General features: G+C 41.7%; 1 protein-coding gene across 1 annotated transcript in view; it reads left to right on the forward strand.

Annotated features, from left to right (window-relative positions):
* Positions 1-15606, forward strand: part of LOC124596812 (golgin subfamily A member 6-like protein 22) — a 267662-nt gene that overhangs the window by 98422 nt on the left and 153634 nt on the right. The window contains exon 6 of the mRNA XM_047135897.1: positions 3464-3681. Coding sequence (XP_046991853.1) covers positions 3464-3681 — 218 coding nt within the window. The remainder of the gene's footprint in view (positions 1-3463; positions 3682-15606) is intronic.

Consider the following 15606-nt stretch of genomic DNA (forward strand, 5'->3'; position numbering starts at 1 on the left):
GGTTGACTTTGGTTGGAGAGATTGGTGGCAATGAAGTGTTTCCATTGCAGGGATCAGAAGGGGAGTAGACCCTTGACAAATCCAAAAAGGTTAAATTCAGGTGTAGGGCTGAAGGTGAGGCTTTTGTATGGGACTGAAACATATGTGAGGCTATTCTTGGGTTGTTTCAGATCTGGATTTAGTGGAGTGTTACAAGGGGTTTTAGAGGATGTGGTAAGTTGAAAAAGTCAGCTAGGCAGCGTCTGGGTGCTTTGAGTTGTTGACGAGGAGGAACATAGTGATTTGGATAGGGTTTGGATAGCAGTGCTCCTAGGCAGCAGTAGGATGTCAGCAGGTTGGATAACTTATGGAGGTGGTGTCTGGAATACTCTTCCAGGTGCTGGAGAGGAAGGGTGCAAAAACTGCCCAATCCATTCACCCTCCTGATCTCAAACTATGATAAGTAACTGTCCCCCCCCCCCTCCACCCAACCACCCCCCTCCCCCTCTCCCATCACCTCTTCCCAATTCATCTCCCTTCATTCTCATGCTGTCTGAAAATTCAGCCACCACTCCTCTCCCCTCTCTGCTCCTCTCCTTTTCCTCTCGCCATTCGGAACCCCCCTCCCTCTCAGCCTCCCAATGCTGCATCTGGCAGCCCTGTCCTACCACCTTCTAGTTCCTGCATGCTCCACCAGACAGCGCTCTTCTCTCCTCCCACCTATATCCTGTTATCCCTCTCCCTTCCCTACCTCACTCCAGATTGCTGCTTTCATTCAATGCAGCACTTGCAGTTTGACCAAAGCAGCTGGGGTAGATGTCGTGTGTGAGGTGCGCCTGCATGTGTCAATGTCTGTCTGTTTTCCTTTCTTTTCAGAAGAAGGCTTTAGCTGAAAACTTGACATGTAACAGCCTTTTCATTGTGTCGGTCTGCAACTCAATGTATCATATGGATTGTGAATAGCAGTCTGTCCTGCTCATGGTTGTTGATATTCCAGCCTAGATTTTTCAGTGTTTGATTTATTCTGAAAGGTAGCAATATCTCCATTCTCTTTTGTATGTGCCTCTTGATGACCCAGCACCTCTGCTGTTCACTGAGTACTCTCCTTTGCTCATAAATATTTACATTCTGCCAGAACTTTCCTACAAATTTTGACTAAAAATTTTGCTTTTTTGAAGCCTGTGCTACTTCTAACCTGTGAGCCCTGTTTTTCATATATGATCAGAACCCGTCATTGGCAATTCCTCAAAGGCCTTTGATAAATCTAAACATTTTCTTGTGCGGTACACATCCAGTCTAGTACATGGATTACCATTTCGGTAAACTCTACTATTGCTGATTTTGTACTTCTGCTACTCCAGAAACTGAACTGTGCTTCTCTGAGGTAGTTACATTTCTTTAAATAACTGCGTATAGAACACAGTACATTTGTAACAGGATGATCAGTTACTGATGCTGAGGTTTTCATTACACTTGTTGCACTGTTGTCCAATTGTGATATGCTAAAATTACAGAGCATGTTTGTAAGATTGCTACTAGTTTCATTTGTAATATTTTTGTTTATTTTTATATCTCCACATAAACTATATTGTTCTTGAGCATTGAAACTTTGTTCAGACTCTCAGCTAATTTCTTAGAAAAGGTGTCTATATTGTTGCCTATGGCCTTGCCACAGTGGCAACATCGGTCCCTGTAAGATTACCGAAGTTAAGCACTGTCGGGCTTGGCTAACACTTGGATGGGTGACCATCTGGTCTGTCAAGTGCTGTTGTCACGCTTGGTGTACTCAGCCCTTGTGAGGCAAATTGAGGAGCTACTTGATTGAGAACAGAGGGACTGTAATGTGCTGGCCACATGCTCTTCCATATCCACATCCAGTGACACCTATAGGCTGAGGAGTCAGTATGATTGGGCCTTCCGAGGCCTTTTCAGCTGGAGTTTACTATAGTTTTTACAACTTCATCACACTAAGCATTCAGTTACAACAATATTATGAAAAGGATAAATTGCTTCTCACCTTATAGAACAGAAGTTAAATCACAGACATGTACAACAAGAATACAGATATAATTTTAGCTTTCAGCAAGAGGCCTTGTTCTAAAGTAGAAAACACACAAGCACAACTCACATGCATACGACCAGTGTCTCTGGTCTCTGAGGCTGGACTGCATTCAACAACTGTGCCTGATGTCAGAGGCAGTCTGTGAGTGAGAGGGGTAAGGAAGAGGCTGGTTTGGGGGGGGGGGGGGGGGGCTGTAGTGTTGCTTGTGGGAGCATGCGCAGATATTTTTTTTTTCGGTACCTCTACTTCTCTCCTTTCTCTCCCTCCCTTCCCCTCAACTCTCCCGACTGCACTTAGCCGCCATACCATGTCTACACCATTCCACTCCATGTCTCTACATGTTCCCACAAGCAGCACTATACCTTCCCCCCTCCATACCCAGGTATCTGCCCCCCTCCCTATACTGGTATCTTCCCCCTCCCTACCCTGGGATCCATCCCTCTCCCCACTCCTGCCTCCTCTGTATACCTACTACCCATGGATTGCTTCTGGCATTAGGCACAGTTGCTGTGCATTGTCTGGCCTCAGTGGTCATGTGTGTGGGAGTTGCACCTGTGTGAATCTGTGTGTGTTTTCTGCCTTACAAGAAGGCCTTTTGGCTGAAAGCTCAAATGTATAACAATTTTTGTTGTGTATGCCCGCAACTCAGTCTCTCTTCTCTAGGGTGAGTAGCAGTCTATGCTTTTCATAATATTATCATTATTCCATTCTGGGTTTTCCATCATTTAAGAATTTCGTTAATACTCTGTAATGATATTGATAACCTCTCTGTTCAAGTGCCGTACCAAAAGCATCATTAGTAGCAACATTATCACCAGCAACAGCATCTGTAGTTAAAAAAAAAAAAAATCTGTCAGGTGATGGAATATGGCTTGTGAGTATGAAATATGTAAGAAGGTAACTATTAAATGGAAAATGCAATAGAAAACGTCTCTTTCTTTGTATGCGCAGTGTTTCAGCTCCTCCTTCCTATCCACATTTTCTGTGATGCCATACATTTTGCCCTTACCTTCTGTCTGTGCCTGTTCATACACAGTACAGGTCACCCTTTAATACAGTACATTTGGGTAACTGTTGACATTCAACTTTGCAAAGTTGTTATATTGCTTACATGATATGCCTCAGTCATACATCACCCTTTATATTGAATGTTTTCAAAGCAACCCACTATTTAGAAGTCTTATGTTTAAGCTGTGCTTGTATTTCAACTCCAAACAGTTTAGGAAATATATACTATCAAGTGTGCTTTGTCTAGTTCTCTAAATCAGAAAACATGTATACTGAAATAATTAAATGTTTAAAATAAAAAATACAACAAATATTTCAACAATTTGTATCTTTTGTGCTAATTTATAAGTTAGGATAAATAAAATACTTCAGTTATTTCATATCTTTATTACTAGCCACAGTTAATATTGGCAGGCCATTCACTTATGCAGTCTCTGGAGAAAAAAAGGCAGTCTCACAATGACACTGTGACAGAGGTTCTGCAAGAGATGAAGGCTCTGCTCCAGGAGAGGGACTCCCTGAAAGAAAGCCAGAAAACTAACTTTGAAGAGGAACTTGCACAAGTCCAGAGTGAAAGGAATGCTTTGGCTGAAAAACTTAAAGCTGAAATTTTGAAAGGAAAGGGAAGACAGGTATTTTGCTTACAATTTGTACCATTTTCCATTTTTTCATAAGTGTAAGTAGTAATGGCAGTTAATTGACAAGTGCTGTTGGACAACTTTGTCTGAGAATGATAACTTAAGTAGTGTATCCATGAATAATAGCTACAAATTTAAGAAGGATTGTTATTTTTGTAATAACCAGCATGCCATGCTTCCTGTAACATCTGTGATTGTGGGTAACTGATGTGACTTCAGTTTGACTAATTTTCTGAATGTGTTATGAATTTGATATTGGACTCATTCATTCATTCATTCATTCATTACACATTGCACAGAGAAGTAAATGAGTAGAGGGACTGTTCACCATGGGGTGGAGGTGTTAGATTTATTGGTTGCCAGAGACAATGTAGTCTCCTCCTCCCACCTCCCTACTTTGTGTTTGTCTATGTGTGTTTGTGTTTTTGTGTGTACCTAAAGAAGAGCACAAGTTTGTAAGTATAGTGAGACTGTTTAATTTTTTATACTAACGTGCATATCTACTGCTCAATGTACTCACTCATACTATAGGTGATAGTCTTTACTTGTTCCATTGTTTGCATTCTACCCAGATTTAGCAGTACAGTTGTACAGAGATATCATTTTAAACTGTTATTGCTATAGGTTATATTAATTGGTAACTGCAATTAATGGAAAAAAATTTTGTTACGGGACATATGTACTTCCCATATTCTATTCTATGTTTAGAAAAAGTTCAAATTTGTGTCTTCTGTAATGCTCAGATTACTTACTGATTTCAAAATGTTGCAGCCAATATCAATCAAATGATGTAAATAATGTTCATATACTTAAGTATGTTTCACAGTTATGTATCTACTTTGTTATTACTGAAGATTAAAAACTGCATGACGTAGAAGAATTTACAGACAAATTTGCCATGTGCAATGCTAATAGAGATTACTCATACACTGTAGTATTTACCATGGAGCCACATTGCAACAGCATGCATTCAGAATAAGGGAGTTGCAAGTAAGGTATACTTTTGGTTTGGTTTTTAGCTTTTGTAGAGCCAGAGGTTCCCTTTGTACATACCCAGGGAACTTGGTTTTCCCATTCATTATCAAATGAAAGTGCTGGCAGGTCGACAGACACACAAACAAACACAAACATACACACAAAATTCAAGCGGGAAAAATATACAGGGTGATTCAAAAAGAATACCACAACTTTAAAAATGTGTATTTAATGAAAGAAGTATAATATAACCTTCTGTTATACATAATTACAAAGAGTATTTAAAAAGGTGTTTTTTTTTCACTCAAAAACAAGTTCAGAGATGTTCAATATGGCCCCCTCCAGACACTCGAGCAATATCAACCCGATACTCCAACCCGTTCCACACTCTCTGTAGCATATTAGGCGTAACAGTTTGGATAGTTGCTGTTATTTCTCGTTTCAAATCATCAATGGTGGCTGGGAGAGGTGGCCGAAACACCATATCCTTAACATACCCCCATAAGAAAAATTGCAGGGGGTAAGATCAGGGCTTCTTGGAGGCCAGTGATGAAGTGATCTGTCACGGGCTGCTCAGCCGTCCAGAACTTTTCCCTTTGCACAAACACCCATTCTCTGTAAACTGTTTATACCAACGTTTAATACACCACCTATCAGGAGGTTTAACACCATACTTCGTTTGAAATGCACACTGAACAACTGTCGTCGATTCACTTCTGCCGTACTCGATAACACAAAAAAGCTTTCTGTTGAGCGGTCGCCATCTTAGCATCAACTGACGCTGACGCCTAGTCAACAGCGCCTCAAGCGAACAAATGTACAACTAAATGAAACTTTATAGCTCCCTAATTCGCCGACAGATAGTGCTTAGCTCTGCCTTTTGTCGTTGCAGAGTTTTAAATTCCTAAAGTTGTGGTATTCTTTTTCCACATCCTTTCGTCTTTCCCTCTCCTTCCCTCTTTCCTGATGAGGCAACAGTTTGTTGCGAAAGCTTGAATTTTGTGTGTGTGTTTGTGTTTGTTTGTGTGGCTTTCGACCTGCCAACGCTTTCGTTCGGTAAGTCACATCATCTTTGTTTTTTTATATATATATATTTTTATATCATAAAGTAATCAATTTTCTGTGTTTCTGTAGGTTTAGCGCAAACAGTCCAGCCAGATTTCAGATAGCTTTATATTCTGATGTTCACAATTCAACATACGTCTCTCCAAGTTTTCTGCTTTATCATATTTTGTAAATTCCACAATGATTCTTCTTAGTACCTACTCAATGTTGTCAGGTGGTATCCGCTGGTTACTGTTGACAAGTAGCAACTGCCAGTGTGTGCACTACAGTGATCTCTTGGTCTTGTTGTGGAGATCTCATTTGAAGTCGAACATGTGTGTTTCAATTGCTGACAGACTTATGACAGTAGCATGTTCAGAGCCCACTACTGGGAATTGATCTGTGGCCTTCCATGTGTACACCAGGTTACTGGTGCTGCTGCTGAGTGTCACTGTGGCCAGGAGCCAAACCAAAATTCGTAGCTAGGTAAATTTTTCATTATGTAATGGTGTAACAAATTTCAGATATTCTTGTTTTTCTTTGTATCTGACAGCTAGTTCATGGTTCCTTGGCTGCACTTACTTGAAATCCTGAGTCCTTTAGTAGATAATTAACTGTGTGAATATGTATCGCCTCCTTTATCAGACAGGTCCAGAAAGTGTAAACTAAGGATATTGTCTTTTTCTTCTCATAAATCATGTGGTGTCCTACACCAAGGTAGTACTTCGCTATTGCCAATTTATACAGTTCACACAGATGTGTATGACATTGGTGTTTCTCACATCAGTCTTGCACTGTACAACATGCATGACTGATGTATGTAATTCAACACTCACAACGAACCTCAGATACAGCCTGTTTCCTGAAGCTGAGATAGTCTTTGTCAGGACCTAAAAAATTGCTTAGTTTTTCTGGGGGTGAACGGCACACCTGATATGTCTGTAGAGGACTCTTCGATTATTTGAGGATGGGGAAAAGGGACAAATTACACCACATGTACTGCAGGTCTACTCACACTAACTTATATTTGTGGGCTACAAGTTATCACCATGAAGCATACTGTGATTGTTAGGGACAGGAAGAAATCGATTTATTTTCTGGCAAAGTTTGGTGCTATCTTTTGCCAAATTTGCTGTTATTTTTTATCAAATTCAATATTATATTTGCCAGATTTGGTGCTATTTTTGTCACATTCAGCACCGTTTAGCTGCCAAATTCTGTGTTACTTTATTATGTCTATTTTGGTTTTAATTTTTTCATTTTCCGTGTTATTTTTTCCAATTTCAGTATTACTTTTCTCCAATTTAGATTTTTTTCTCAATTTCAGTGCTATTTTTTTGTCAATCTTGGTGTTATTTTTTTTGTTGATTTTAGTCTTATTTTTCACCAAAGATGGAGTTATTTTTTTGTGAATATTGGAGTTATTTTTGACAAATAGTGTTATTCTTTGCCAAATTTGCAGCTATTTTTGTCAAATTTTGTGTTACTTTTTGTCAAATTTGGTGTTACTTTTTCCAAAATTTGATGTTACTCTTTGGTAAATTTGATGTTATTTTTTCAAATTCGGTAAGTTTATTGTCAGATTCACTGGTTTTTGTCAATTTCCATATTACTTTTTGCCAATTTTGTTTGTTTTTTGTCTGTTTTGGTGCTATTTTTGGCATCACATCATAGTTCATTATGTGGGAAATGAAGTGTCATTTTATGATTATAAAGGAACCTTATCCTTGAGAAAGTAAATGCAATTTCAGTGTTCAATAACTATCGGTTATGAATATTAGTAAACTGCAGTCCTCAGATTTACATTCAACGTATATGGGGAAATGTCAGATTCCATGATATTTCGTAAAAATCACTGATTTTATGTTATTTTGCTAAAACCTGCCAGTTTTGCATTATTTTTTTTTTAATCATTTTCACAAAATTTTCGTGTCCTCAGTGATGGCGTGCTGCACACACTGATTCACAGAGCACACATTATGTCCAGTGCTGATAGCCTGCAGGGTGAATGTTGACACTTAAGTACAGTTTTCTGACTGACTTGTCTGAGCCAAACTGATAAATCTAGAACAGCTAAGCATTGCATTACCACAGGACACTGCGTGATGCACAAAAGGCCAAACTCTATTTCCTCAGTTTTATCTTTCTGGGTGTGTATGGTAAAGGAGGCAGTACTTATTATCATGGCAGATACGGTAATAAATACAGAGTCAGCATTCCAGTTAAGTACAGCCTGGAACCCTGCCACCTTTAGATGTAGAGGAAAACAAGAATTTCTGATGACATTTACACCACAATGTATTGGAACGACTATCTATCTATCTGATTTGGCTTCTGGCCACAGTGACACTTGGCAGCAGCACCAGTAGTCTGGTGCGTGCACATAAGGCGGCAGCTTGGTTCTCAGTAGAAGGCGCTGAACACACTACCATCCTCTCATCTGCATACAACTCAGTCTCACATGTATGACGAACAATTCAGTCTATATCTAAAAACAAAGATGATGTGACTTACCAAATGAAAGTGCTGGCAGGTCGACAGACACACAAACAAACACAAACATACACACAAAATTCAAGCTTTCGCAACAAACTGTTGCCTCATCAGGAAAGAGGGAAGGACAGGGAAAAGACGAAAGGATGTGGGTTTTAAGGGAGAGGGTAAGGAGTCATTCCAATCCTGGGAGAGGAAAGACTTACCTTAGGGGGAAAAAAGGACGGGTATACACTCGCACACACACACATATCCATCCACACATATACAGACACAAGCAGACATATTTAAAGACAAAGAGTTTGGGCAGAGATGTCAGTCGAGGCAGAAGTGCAGAGGCAAAGATGTTGTTGAATGACAGGTGAGGTATGAGTGGCGGCAACTTGAAATTAGCGGAGATTGAGGCCTGGTGGATAACGGGAAGAGAGGATATATTGAAGAGCAAGTTCCCATCTCCGGAGTTCGGATAGGTTGGTGTTAGTGGGAAGTATCCAGATAACCCGGACAGTGTAACACTGTGCCAAGATGTGCTGGCCGTGCACCAAGGCATGTTTAGCCACAGGGTGATCCTCATTACCAACAAACACTGTCTGCCTGTGTCCATTCATGCGAATGGACAGTTTGTTGCTGGTCATTCCCACATAGAATGCGTCACAGTGTAGGCAGGTCAGTTGGTAGATCACGTGGGTGCTTTCACACGTGGCTCTGCCTTTGATCGTGTACACCTTCCGGGTTACAGGACTGGAGTAAGTGGTGGTGGGAGGGTGCATGGGACAGGTTTTACACCGGGGGCGGTTACAAGGGTAGGAGCCAGAGGGTAGGGAAGGTGGTTTGGGGATTTCATAGGGATGAACTAAGAGGTTACGAAGGTTAGGTGGATGGCGGAAAGACACTCTTGGTGGAGAGGGGAGGATTTCATGAAGGATGGATCTCATTTCAGGGCAGCATTTGAGGAAGTCGTATCCCTGCTGGAGAGCCACATTCAGAATCTGATTCAGTCCCGGAAAGTATCCTGTCACAAGTGGGGCACTTTTGTGGTTCTTCTGTGGGAGGTTCTGGGTTTGAGAGGATGAGGAAGTGGCTCTGGTTATTTGCTTCTGTACCAGATTGGGAGGGTAGTTGCGGGATGCGAAAGCTGTTGTCAGGTTGTTGGTGTAATGCTTCAGGGATTCCGGACTGGAGCAGATTCGTTTGCCACGAAGACCTAGGCTGTAGGGAAGGGACCGTTTTATGTGGAATGGGTGGCAGCTGTCATAATGGAGGTACTGTTGCTTGTTGGTGGGTTTGATGTGGACGGACGTGTGAAGCTGGCCGTTGGACAGGTGGAGGTCAACATCAAGGAAAGTGGCATGGGATTTGGAGTAGGACCAGGTGAATCTGATGGAACCAAAGGAGTTGAGGTTGGAGAGGAAATTCTGGAGTTCTTCTTCACTGTGAGTCCAGATCATGAAGATGTCATCAATAAATCTGTACCAAACTTTGGGTTGGCAGGCCTGGGTAACCAAGAAGGCTTCCTCTAAGCGACCCACGAATAGGTTGGCGTACAAAGGGGCCATCCTGGTACCCATGGCTGTTCTCTTTAATTGTTGGTATGTCTGGCCTTCAAAAGTGAAGAAGTTGTGAGTCAGGATGAAGCTGGCTAAGGTAATGAGGAATGAGGTTTTAGGTAGGGTGGCAGGTGATCGGCGTGAAAGGAAGTGCTCCATCGCAGCAAGGCCCTGGATGTGCGGGATATTTGTGTATAAGGAAGTGGCATCAATGGTTACAAGGATGGTTTCTGGGGGTAACGGACCCGTCAACTCCTATCCTTAATAAAAGTCCTCAATCTTTCCTCTCCCACATCCACACCGGCTATTCAGAGCATCCTCCTACAGACCAACCGCAAATTAGAACAGCATGCCACCCTCCACCTCAAAAAACTATCCAATCTCCTGGTTTCCCACCTCCGGAAAGGCAACTCACTCACCCTTCACAACCTTTCCAGCAAACCTCAACCTCCTCTCATTGCACACAAACCCAGTCTCTCCCATCTACTCAGTCTCCCACTTCCAGCTCCACTCCCTCCAAAACCTCAAAATTCCGATCAACACAATCTGGAACCACAACACCCTAATTCAGTAGTTAACCTTTCCTCCAAACCTCTCTCCCAATCCAAAACCTCTGTCCTATCCAAAGGCCTCACCTTCAGCCCCACTCCCAGATTCAACCAAACAGCCCTCGTCAAAGATTTACTGTCCTACACTCGTACTCTCTGCTGGAAGTATCACTTTGCCACGAAGAAAAATGACCCTACTCCTAATGATCCGACTCCTCAAGACACCATCCAAATTGAACCCTGCCTGGAACAGTTCCGTCCTCCGTCACAGCGGGACCCACCTCCTCTTCCTCAAAATCACCCTCTCCAAACCTTCCAGGAATTTCTGACTTCCAGCCTTGCCTCTCAATCCTTCTTAAAAAACCTTAATCATACTCCCAACATCACCACTGCTGAAGCCCAGGCTATCCGTGATCTGAAGGCTGACCAGACCATCATCATTCTTCCGGCAGACAAGGGTTCCACGACCGTGGTACTTGATCGTCGGGAGTATGTGGCTGAGGGACTGCGTCAGCTTTCAGACAACACCACATACAAAGTTTGCCAAGGTAATCCCATTCCTGATGTCCAGGCAGAGCTTCAAGGAATCCTCAGAACCTTAGGCCCCCTACAAAACCTTTCACCTGACTCCATCAACCTCCTGACCCCACCGACACCCCGCACCCCTACCTTCTACCTTCTTCCTAAAATTCACAAACCCAATCATCCCGGCCGCCCCATTGTCGCTGGTTACCAAGCCCCCACAGAACGTATCTCTGCCTACGTAGATCAACACCCTCAACCCATTACGTGCAGTCTCCCATCCTTCATCAAAGACACAAACCACTTTTTCGAACGCCTGGGATCCCTACCCAACCCGTTACCTCCATTACGACAGCTGCCACCCATTCCACATCAAACGGTCCCTTCCGTACAGCCTAGGTCTTCGTGGCAAACGAATCTGCTCCAGTCCGGAATCCCTGAAGCATTACACCAACAACCTGACAACAGCTTTCGCATCCCGCAACTACCCTCCCAACCTGGTACAGAAGCAAATAACCAGAGCCACTTCCTCATCCTCTCAAACCCAGAACCTCCCACAGAAGAACCACAAAAGTGCCCCACTTGTGACAGGATAGTTTCCGGGACTGGATCAGATTCTGAATGTGGCTCTCCAGCAGGGACACGACTTCCTCAAATGCTGCCCTGAAATGAGATCCATCCTTCATGAAATCCTCCCCACTCCACCAAGAGTGTCTTTCCGCCGTCCACCTAACTATGTGGGAATGACCAGCAACAAACTGTCCATTCACATGAATGGACACAGGCAGACAGTGTTTGTTGGTAATGAGGATCGCCCTGTGGCTAAACATGCCTTGGTGCACGGCCAGCACATCTTGGCACAGTGTTACACCGTCCGGGTTATCTGGATACTTCCCACTAACACCAACCTATCCGAACTCCGGAGATGGGAACTTGCTCTTCAATATATCCTCTCTTCCTGTTATCCACCAGGCCTCAATCTCCGCTAATTTCAAGTTGCCGCCACTCATACCTCACCTGTCATTCAACAACATCTTTGCCTCTGCACTTCTGCCTCGACTGACATCTCTGCCCAAACTCTTTGTCTTTAAATATATCTGCTTGTGTCTGTATATGTGTGGATGGATATGTGTGTGTGTGCGAGTGTATACCCGTCCTTTTTTCCCCCTAAGGTAAGTCTTTCCGCTCCCGGGATTGGAATGACTCCTTACCCTCTCCCTTAAAACCCACATCCTTTCGTCTTTTCCCTGTCCTTCCCTCTTTCCTGATGAGGCAACAGTTTGTTGCGAAAGCTTGAATTTTGTGTGTATGTTTGTGTTTGTTTGTGTGTCTGTCGACCTGCCAGCACTTTCATTTGGTAAGTCACATCATCTTTGTTTTTAGATATATATTTCCTACGTGGAATGTTTCCCTCTATTATAACCATAACAATTCAGTCTCGCGTATATGACTTTCAAGGAAGACCTCTATTAGAGGACCATTGCCCTGCAGACATTGGCAGTTGCTTCTTGTCATCAGTAACCAGAAGACACCACCTGTTGGTGATGAGCAGATGCATTGAAGATGTATTGTGGGGTTTACAGAACGTATTCTGGTGGTGAACCCAAGAGCCATATCTTAATAGGGTGTATGCATCCCGGGACAGCCGGGAGATCTGGGAAAACCTGGGAATTTTCTTATCTGGGAGAAACCGGAAAAAACCCAGGAATTTTTTAGAATTCTGGGAGTTGTTCATTGTTCTAGTTATTAAGTTAAATTTTCGTAACTTTCACTGGTAAGAACCAATACTGTAACAAAGGACATTACTGTCCCTCGCTACTGCAGAATAATACTGCAGCAATAAAACATCAACGGACAAAAAACGTAAGTTTCCAAGGAAGTGTGCCATATTCAACAACAAAACACAGTTCTCATACAAGCGCCTGCCAACAGCAAAATGTGTCAAAGGCTTTAGGAAGACTATGCAATTCTTCATAACAACAAATTGCCTCCGATGAGCATGACATCACAACTGCTTACATTAGATTCATTTGAGCAGTTGTGAGCGAGCTCATGTGCATGCACTGTCGAGTTGTGTATGAGTAGTATCTTCTCCCACTTCTGGCTACAGAAATGTGGCAGTTAGCTGTATAAGTAATAGCAGGAAGCAGCCAGATGCTACCTGGAAAAATTTTACTGTCATGTCTAAGCTGCCAGATTCATGCATGGGCAACAGGCCTAATCTAAGGGGGGAGGGGGGGGGGGGAGCACCAAATTCATATTCTTGAGGAAAAAGACCTTGTTTCACAAAGCACCCAGCAGCTCATGTTGGTCTATCGATTGTTCATATTATTTTGAAATGCATCCCTGTTGGTTTTTGAACATTTGCGAACAAATTCTAAGTTGATTTCTGAATGAATCATAAGTTGATTTTTGAATCGTGCATAGTGTTCATGACCTCTCTGCTAGGGGAATCCCTGTGCCATCTAGAAATAAACTTTCCTGCAGACAAAAGGAGATGGGGCTATACGAGCTGAGCAGAATGAAGCCGAACGGGTGAATGCCAATGTGGTTGACAGGGTTTGCGAATGATCATTGTTGTTGCACTTGGCTATGAGTGGCATATCAGTGGTAGAATTAACACTTTCAGGTCCACTGATGGAGTATGTACATCATTATGATTTACTGCTATAGCTCCGATGTCAGACAATGTCCTACACATTTCCATTAGTTATAAAATAGAATTGGGGAGAAGCAATGAGTAGAAAAATTCTGTCGGAAAGGGTTGAAGGCCTCGTACAAGGGAGGCAGGGACCAAGAAGAACTCAAGGATGTATCGTCATAGCCAACAAGTTTGAGATTTTCTTTCACTGAAACTGTGCAGGCATTTTTAGGTTAGTCAGCTCTCATCCAGTTCAGATAATGATAAATGTAGGAGACCCTGAGATTTCAATGTAAGATCCAGGTCAGTGCCCTCACAGGCACAAGTGGTAAAATCTTAAAAATAATCTGCCAAAACATTCACAACAATGTGACACATTTTGTAGCACATTTAAGAAGCAGTCCAGCTCACATAACACTAGAGATGTTTGAAAGTGGTATCAATGAAGCTGTTACAACCTGAAGTTGATAGCAGTGAGATTTGTGCAGCAAATTTGAGAGTATATTGAAAATATAGGCTACTAGGAAACGGAGATGGTGTATTTGTCACAGCAGACAAAAAACTGAAATTGAGCATTATAGAAATGCAAGATTGTTAGGATGAGACTCAGTAACAGTGGTGGACATAAACTTATAATAATTGGATATTTCTATGTGTCATCAGACTCACATCCCCCCCCTCTTTCCATATGTAACGAAAGAATTTAGAAGAAAAATCCTTATTTCACTAGTATTAATGTTTCACAATCTTCAGAGGAGACTTTAATCATTCCACAGTCAATGGGAACAACTGTAGTGTTGTGTGTCAAATGTGACAATACATCCTGCAAAACATTACCAAAAGCCTTCTCTGAAAACTATCTAAAAGAAATAGTTGGGAAGATAGACATATACTGGATATAACAGCAACAAAAAGATGTTTGAAAATGGTATCAATGAACATTAGGCAGTTAGCGCAACAGTTACTGTCAAAAGGACAAAGGACAGTTAAGAGAAGTAGAAAGAGTTATATCTGTAGGAAACTAGATAAAGAGGCATTAGTATCATATCTCAATGAAGAACTTGAAATGTTTATTTCTGGACAGGAGCATATGTAAGAACTGTGGCTCAAGTTTAAAAGAATGGTTTACGATGCACTGGATTGGTATGTAACTAGTCAAACAATTCTTGATTGTAAGGACCATCCACAGTATATTGTCACTATAGAGAAACAGAGACTACTACAAAATAAATGTCTAATAGGGCTATAGGTATAGGTGCACTGAATGAAATGCTTTTGGCTGTCAGGAGGGCAATACGTGAAGCATCAGGGAATATTGTAGAAGAATCGTACTGAAAGACTCCTCACGAAACTCAAAGAAATTCTGGACTTATGTGAAGGATGGCAGTGAAACCAAAGCTAATGTCCAGACTTTTCATGAATGAGAATGCTACTGAAATTGATGATAGTAAAGTGGAAGCAAAAATACTGAACGCCATTTTCAGGTGCTCCATTACAAATGGGTATCACCTCAGTTTGATTCTGTTCTCAGTGCAATTTAATCTTCATACCACTGTAAATGTGAATGAAATAAGTATTAGTGTCAGTGGTGTTGAGAAACAGCTGGAATCATTAAAGCTGAACAAAGATCCAGGCCCAATGGAATCCGTCTCAGATTCTGTACTGAATTTTTGGCTGAGTTAACCCCCCTCTTCTAACTACAATCTATCATACATTCCTTGAACAAAAACCATGCCCAGTTCTTGGAAAAAGACACAGGTCATACCTATCTACAAGAATGATAGTAGAAGTGATCCACAAAACTACCATCCATTATTTGTTGTAGAATCTTAGAAAATATTCAGAGCTCAAATAGAATGAGGCATCTGGAACAGAATTACCACCTCAATGCCAACTAGATTGAATTTCAAAAACATCAATCATGTGAAACCCAACTCACACTTTTCTCAAATGACATACTGAAAGCTTTGGATCAAGGCAATCAAGTAATTGCTGTCTTTCTTGATTTCTGTCATGGTTTACTTGATGTACTGTGTTTGAACAAATTTAATGATGTTATGTTGTATTTAGAACACTTTTATCTACAAATTTATATTCCCAATCATATTTTTCTCTCTTAAAATGAAATTGATATGTTGACCAACTTTAT

Source organism: Schistocerca americana, chromosome 1, assembly GCF_021461395.2.
Source record: "Schistocerca americana isolate TAMUIC-IGC-003095 chromosome 1, iqSchAmer2.1, whole genome shotgun sequence".
Lineage (NCBI taxonomy): Eukaryota > Metazoa > Arthropoda > Insecta > Orthoptera > Acrididae > Schistocerca > Schistocerca americana.